The following is a 7687-nucleotide window of genomic DNA, read 5'->3' as shown; positions in this document are numbered from 1 at the left end:
AGTTACATTAGGAGGGAATAAACCTTATCAAGTCGTTGAGAGAATTAATAAGAATGTATATAAAATTAATATTCTCGAAAAATTTTCAGTACATTCTATTTTCAATGTTGCTCACTTGAGAATTTTTTAATGTAGATGATGATTTTTCTGAGATTCGAGGACGAATCCTTCTGAAGAAGGGGAAGATGATAAAAATCACGGTGATAAGAAGATTTAAAAATGTCAAGAATGAAGATTCGAACACAGTTCAAAAACCAATAGATTTCAAGCTTGTCTCCTTAGCCACTCAAACATTGATACTTTTGTTAGAAGAATTTGTTATTTTTTCTTTTTCATTTTTGTAATGGTTGGTCAAATTGACTTCGTTTGGAGATGAAAGGGGATTAGGATTAAATTCCTGCCACAAACGTGTCGGAGATTATAAATACCCACAAATTATTATGTAAAAATCAAATTCGTTGACAAATGAAATTGAGATCTCAAATTGAGACGTTTCCCTTGAAAATCCGAGCACCAATTTTGCCATTTCTAAGTTTCAAGTCATTGTTGTGGTAGAATTGCATCCAAGTCATTCAATCAAGCCTTGATCAAATTCGATTGTAAAGTGACTCAATTTAGAACAAGGTTTCCAAATCTTGCGTAAGAGGAAATTTAATTTAGTATTATCTCTTAGTTGATCCGAATTAGGTGTTAATTACTTTGATTCAAGGGTTTTTGCTTCAACAAGAGCTTAGATCATTGGGCTGAGTATTAAGGTTGTCTTATTACCACCTCTTCAATATTCTCAAGAACAACATTCGTGAAAGATAGCTAGTAAGCTCGAGATTGCGAGAATTTTAAGAAGTACGAAAATGGGTAAGAATTTGGTACATTTATGTGAAATGGGAAATTCTCCCTCCGCACTTATCTCGTTAGATGAAATCAAATTTGTTAAGTTTTGTGGTGAAATGGAATATAGTTGATGAAGGGGTGAAAATCTCTTGAACACCCTAAATGGATAAGGGGGAAGATCGAATGTTTGGGAATTCCAAGTTGGTGAATATCCTTCTTCCCCGAGTGATATCTTCGTAACTCGATAGCCACGATTCCAAAAAACCTAACTCAATAGTTAGGAATCGGGATTTTGAGTTTCAAAAGGACACAAACCGAGCTCCTAACCATGTTTGAAATTAGTAAGAAGCCACTCCTGACTTTTCTCACACTATATTTATAGGATCACTCTAAAGTTAACTTTTATTTAATACTAAGTAAATAGGAAGGATTTAATAGTTCAACCACCAAGAAATGACCTAACATGAACACTTTACTCCGTAAGATCTAATAGGACCTAGAAATCAAGCAATTAATTAAATTGACCCAACAAAACGATTCTGCTAAGCATGAAATTTGAATGTATGGTGTTAGACTTTGATTTTATGATGTATTCTAAATTTGAAATGAGCACGAGCATGTTTAGGGCTTACACTATAATTAAGGACAAAATGATGAAAATGGTCATGTTAAGCCTTTTACTACCTTTTATGACCAGAATAAACTTCGAATGGCATGAAATTTGTAGTACCTATTTATGATGCTTGAATGAATTAATCAAGAGTTTGTTACGTTTAAGCATGAAATCAATATGTATGCTTTGAAATGGGGCAACTATGAGTAAGTAAAACACTCTGTCTTGATTGTGCACTCAACTTTTATGTTGAACACTTTATAGCCTCAACCATAAACTTAAAGACCTATGCTTTAGCTCTAAAAGTATAACGAGCTAAGTAGATTGAATCCATCATGACATCATCAGAATCATACGTTCAACACTGAATTTAAAGAAGATCACAAGCTTTGATCGAAAAAAATGATGGTTTATTAGCAAAGTGGATATGAGAAATCACGAAGAGAATATGGATATCCCTTCACTAATTTGTGGTCATTCAAGTGTTATGAATCACGACTCTCCCTAATGGTATGATATTGTCCACTTTAAGCATAAGTTTTCATAGTTTTGCTTTGGGCTTCTCCAAAAGGCCTCGTAACAATGGAGATGTATTCATCACTTATAACCCTATTATCATTCCCTAAATTAACTAACGTGGGACTTCCTCCCAACAATCTTCAACACCAACCTATATATGGCAACACCAGCCATATATGAGCAACAAAATCCTTTTCGGTTGATCTTGATTACAATATGATAGCTACTCCTATCTCCTTCATAAACGAATATGGACACATTTTTATCATAATAAAATCAAATTCTTCGTATGAGCTATCAACATTTTTTATATATGTAAATTAGAACATGATTTCATGGCTGTTTGTTCATTGCTTGTCAATTTTTCTTGTCGCCTTAACAACGATCTTATTGGTCATTATATGTTCTGACAAAGATAAGATTTATGATGCATTTTTTATAGGTTAGGAGAACGTGCTCATGGATCGAATTGGATCGAGATAATTTTTAAACCTAACTTAATTATTAGAATGGTAAAAGTTTTTACTCAAGTAACCCTAGTTAAATAATAAACTCAATCCAATCGATCATAAATTTGAAATTAGTCAATTATTTAACTTTTTATTTTTAGTAAAAGAATTTATCTTCAAACATTAAGTTGATGAACATTGGAACTCAAGATTTTATTTTTAAGAATTTTTGGAGAATGAATAATAAATAAACAATTACTTACTAAATAAAACTATAAGAAATATAAGTATATATTACCATAAACAAATAAATAAATAAAAATTAAAAATTAACGATAAATTAGAATTAGCCCATAAATTTTTGTTTATTTAACCCAACTTTAGAATTTTTTAAATCACTCTTCTTTTTTAATAAAATTGCAATATTTAAAATCATTTTTGGAATTATGTTGATGGATAAATGGTTTCATTTTTAGAATATTTCAAGCCATATTTAATTAATAAATTCACTCTCCAAAGTTTTAACAAAAAAAAGTACCATTATTAGTGCATTTTTATCATCCACAAATACTTTAAAAGTTAGATCAAAGATAAAATATTAAAAAAAAAACAAAGAATTGCTTTTATTGAGAGTCGAACTCAAGACCTCCCGCTTACTAAACGGGTGCTCTAACCAACTGAGCTATGAAAGCTATGTGCTTAACTACGTAACTTTTAATAAAACACTTATTGGTTGACTTCTATTAAACCCTCCCACCACAAAAATTTAACTTTTTTTAATAAATGATTTTACGAGATAAACATTTTTGAAAATAAATAATTTTCCCTAAAGAGAACACTTTCATTTAAATACTCCATCGACTATAAATCTTCCCACATGTTGTTATTTCTAATCTAAACTTTGATATCGTTGCAAAACTTGTATATCGAAGGCAACAAACCACTCTAGTAGAAGCTCCAAACTCCATCCATCTCGAACTCAAAAGTGCATGATAAAGGACGACCACCTGAACACAGACCCACAAGTATAACCACCTACGAACATGGATGCTCCGACCAGAATAGAAACATCGAGAACTCGTCATCGCTATGATAGAGATACAAAGGTTAATTTGAAAGCATGCCTTCTCTTTATATTCATTGCCCCGGCTGTTAAAATAAAGCAACACTCTATTTCTGGTTCCTCCTCTCAACAAGAAAAAATGCCTCACCAAAATGTTTACAACACATGAAAATCCCCTCATAACTCCCTCTAAATACATAACAAAATCAAATGTTTATCCAAAAGCAATCAATTGTTTTTCTTTCCCTGTGCATCTACAGATTAGATATATCTTCTCTACCAAACAACATTCCGTATAGCAGAACTTTTTTTCAGAGGAAACTATCCATTCTTTCCACCCCTTCATTCAACCTCAAGTTACCTTCTCGGTTGCGTTATAGGCTGCACCGTCCTCATTCATTATCCATGGCTTTAGTAACCCCAACTTCGGCGGGTCGAAGTACTCGCTCGTAAAGCGTGTATCCTTTCTATTGACATAAACAACACAATTAACAGTTAACACCTTCATTTCTCTGAACAATCTCCTAAAAACATTAATTTCTTAAATACTCCATTATCATATTGTTCATAATACATATTCTCTTATATAACAAAGTTTTATACATTTGCAGTTGTTCACTAAAGAAACCTCACCCTTTTTCTACACTTTCCACTTTAAAAAATACTTTGCTAACCCCGCAAGCTACTGAAATCTAAACTTTTAAAACAGTATTCTCTGGCTACCCAATTATTTTCACACATCATAAACTCATAAACCAAATAGAAGCAACATATACTCGAGGTTAGGCGATTCGTTCTTCTATACAACCAAAACTATGAAGACACAAGCTTAGACTCCCCAAAATTATGCTATACAAATCCATGCTTATATAATGGTGAGCTAAATATCCCTTAAAACATTTGAGTTCATAGCCTTTTCTTTTTACTCAAAGTTTGCCCTTAATGATTACACCAGATTCTCAAAATTCTAGAAACAAATAAAGACTTCAATATCTACCATCAGTATCTCAGAAAATTTTTCATCCACATTTAAATGTATAGGAAACAAAAATCTTAAGACAACTTACAACCAATTCTCTTGTACTAGTGCTACAAAAAAAATTCTTGAAGCAAATGGCTCTTGTTAGTAAGTAATTGGTCAGAGAAAATGTTCAGAGTTCCCATTTTATCAATTTCCTTTGTGAATAAAAAAATTATCTTGCCTACAATTCATCATCGTATAATATTCATTGGCAACTTAAATGCATATGAAGAATTTGAAATATAATGATAGTAAAAAGTAAAAAGCACACAGAAAACAATAATCATGACCATGAGACATACCTTCAATACAGCTGCAACGGTACCAGGAGGCTTAGAGCCATCTGGAACTTGAAAAACTGCATTGTGCTTATGTGGATCAAATGGCTCATTTGTAGGATCAAACATTTCAACTCCAAACTTTTTTAACACCTGCAATCAACATAATATAGATAAACTTTATTGCCCACGAATGCCATGAAGAGATCAAAGTGACATGAGTTCTTCCTTTGTTAAATTCAAGGAACTTGACAACTAAAATCAACCAATTATTTTTATGATGAAATAGATTCAAATGAACTGCAAACCTCAGGAACATTTTATACACAAGATACGTTACCTCAGACAGCTGTTTCTCAGTCATTTCAACGCCTTCAAGAAGGGTTTTCAATAAGCGTACTGCCTCAGAAAAGCCATTACTTGAATCAATCTTTGAAAAACTTTCCTTAACTACAGATGAAGCTCGTCCTAGATTGTCTGCAACGTCCAGTAAACTCTTTGCAAAATTCTATTACATACAAATAAAAGATGTTAGGAGAGAGTTTTGCAAGTGAATATTAATGTATTGCCCCAAATATCAAAGATAAGAAACAGGCCAAATAGAAAATAAGACCTGTATAGCAAACTTCTTTGAATTCTCAGCTTCACGCCTCGTCCTGGCCATTACATTCTCCATCTCGGCATAAGTGCGAATAACTTTATCTTGCATTTCTTCAATCTCTTTGTGCTTTAACTTCAAAAGCTCTTCCTTCTCAGCTACAACTTTCACCAGATCATCCATGGAAAGATCGTCATCGCTCTCGGAATCTGAATCAGAAAACAGAGTTTGTTACTACTTCTCCATTAAAGGCAGGCACTGAAAACCAACATCCGGATATTAAACCTGATTCTCTGGTTTGACCATTAGTTTCAGCCGTCGGCTCTGCAGCAGTTGCAGAGCCGCCACTACTTGGTACCGTATTACCATTTTCCTTATTAGAAGTCTCATGGGATGCAGATATTGATAATCCAAATTTTTGAAGGAAAAATGAATGATGTAATGCTGATTCCTGCACGGAAAAAGAATAAAACTGCAACTGAACGTCCTCTAATTTGAGTAATATACAAAGATCCAACAAATAACCAAAAAACTAAGCAATAAATTCCATTGATCTCGAAATAACGATAAAGGCAAACTAGTTCCAAGCTGCACGACTTTTAAACACTCTCCGAGTAAAGAACATATACTAAAAAATACACCAGAAATCATAAATTAACAAATCCAAGAAACCCAGCAGCTGAACTAAGATGGAGGGGAGGTCCAATGCATATAATAAAAGTGCTACCAAAATCATCATAAAACTCATAAAAAAGGGAAGACAATCCGATTAACAAATGCATATACTAAAAATGCTCCCAAAATCATTCTAAAACTCATAAAAAGGGAAGACAATCGGATTACCAAAAATCATTCTAAGACTCTTAAAAAAGGGAAGACAATCGGATTACCAAGTGCATATAATAAAAATGCTACCAAAATCATTCTAACACTCATAAAAAAGTGAAGACAATCTGATTACTACGTTGCTGTTACATAGGAAATTCTGAGAAAACCCGAAACCCGTAGCTAAACCCCTGTAGCAGAAAGCAGAAAGCAAAAGCAAGTAACAGACAGGCATTGAAATCGGACCTTGTTGGATGATTCGTTTGCAAGATAGTGTAAGCGATTTGTGAGGAGAAGTGGAAAGCGTATGGTTTGATGGGACTGCGAGGCCGACGAGAGCAGCGAGCCCTGGAAAATGGTACGGGAGACGGCGCGAGAGAAAAGCTTGGAGACGAACATAGCTAACAATGAAGGGGAAGAAAACTGGAAAAAAGGAAGAACAGATTGAAAGCTATTTATCACAAAGCAAAGAAGAGGAAACGAGGAAGGATGAAGAGAAGCATTGGAGAGAGAATTTGGAGTAAGGGTTTTGCGGAGGGTTAGAGGTACGGGTGTACATCTAACCCGACAACCCGGACCAACCCAACCCGAATTATAGGGGTTGGGTTGGGTTGTTTTTTCTAGACCCGGAGTATGTCGGTTCGGTTTTCGGTTCATAGGATAAAAAACTCGGGTTAGACCCGAATCTGAATAAATTTATAGGTAACATTGAGAATTCACTCTTATGTTAAAATATTTTTCATGCTCGGGTTCGATTCAAGCCGAATTTAATTTGTTTGTTATTTTTATTACTTTATTATTTTTTAGTTTGAAGGTATTTTTATTTTATATATAAATATATATATAATTTCTTTAAATTAATCATTTATATTGTTTTTTAATTTTATAATCTATCCTTACCTTTTCTTTTTGTTCGGATTCCTTTCTATCATTTTTTAATTTCATAATCTATCTTTGTATTTTAATTTTTATTAAATAATGTTGAGATGTTACTATTTCTCTTTATTGGTGTCGATGAATTTTTTTTTTTTTAATAATTATAAATTGATTTGTGTTTGTAAACTTTTAATATTTTTTATCGAAGATTATATCGAATAAGTATGAATTGTGAATAAATAAAAAAAATTTTAAAAACTTAAAAAAAAAGTTAGCAACCGGAGAACCCAACCCGAAAATAGAGGGTTGGGTTGTGAAAATTTTTGGGTCAGGTTGGGTTACCAATCCAACCAACCCGAACTTTTGAGTTGGGTCAAAAAAATCTCCCAACCTGACCCAACCCGAACCATGTACACCCCTAGTTAGAGGGAAGTTAAACGACGTCGTGGTATATGGCTTGCGGAACACGTCATTCATATTAGATATTAGTAAATGACTAAAATGCTCCTAATAATTAAACGTAAGAGTTATGCATCTTAATGATTCGAATGGGTCTAGAAGCTTAATATGACTTGTGCTCACTTTAAGGCCTTGAATGTTATCAAGCATCATGA

The 7687-nt window shown here is 33.2% G+C and overlaps 1 protein-coding gene and 1 non-coding gene across 2 annotated transcripts; both read right to left on the bottom strand.

The window, feature by feature from the left end:
• Window positions 1–3030: 3030 nt before the first annotated feature.
• Window positions 3031–3104, bottom strand: TRNAT-AGU. Its single transcript has one exon. It is a non-coding gene; the product is annotated as a tRNA-Thr (tRNA).
• A 415-nt stretch (window positions 3105–3519) lies between these two features.
• Window positions 3520–6698, bottom strand: LOC111438587 (grpE protein homolog 2, mitochondrial-like). The gene is made up of 6 exons (XM_023076450.1): window positions 6444–6698; window positions 5658–5823; window positions 5388–5581; window positions 5115–5282; window positions 4799–4927; window positions 3520–3942 (listed from the first exon to the last, which is right to left on the bottom strand). Exons 1-6 carry the CDS (start codon window positions 6594–6596, stop codon window positions 3868–3870), a joined length of 885 nt encoding a protein of 294 aa, XP_022932218.1. The 5' UTR covers window positions 6597–6698; the 3' UTR covers window positions 3520–3867.
• Between the last annotated feature and the right edge of the window lie 989 nt (window positions 6699–7687).

The sequence above is a fragment of the Cucurbita moschata genome, unplaced genomic scaffold (assembly GCF_002738365.1).
Source record: "Cucurbita moschata cultivar Rifu unplaced genomic scaffold, Cmos_1.0 Cmo_Scf00078, whole genome shotgun sequence".
Lineage (NCBI taxonomy): Eukaryota > Viridiplantae > Streptophyta > Magnoliopsida > Cucurbitales > Cucurbitaceae > Cucurbita > Cucurbita moschata.
This window is presented reverse-complemented; position numbering and strand designations above follow the sequence as displayed.

Coding starts and splice junctions, on each gene's coding strand:
- LOC111438587 (XM_023076450.1), bottom strand. CDS start 6,596: ATGTTCGTCTCCAAGCTTTTCTCTCGCGCCGTCTCCCGTACCATTTTC. Junction 5,824..6,443: donor CAAACGAATCATCCAACAAG/GTCCGATTTCAA, acceptor TTTTCCGTGCAG/GAATCAGCATTACATCATTC. Junction 5,283..5,387: donor CAAAGAAGTTTGCTATACAG/GTCTTATTTTCT, acceptor TGTATGTAATAG/AATTTTGCAAAGAGTTTACT.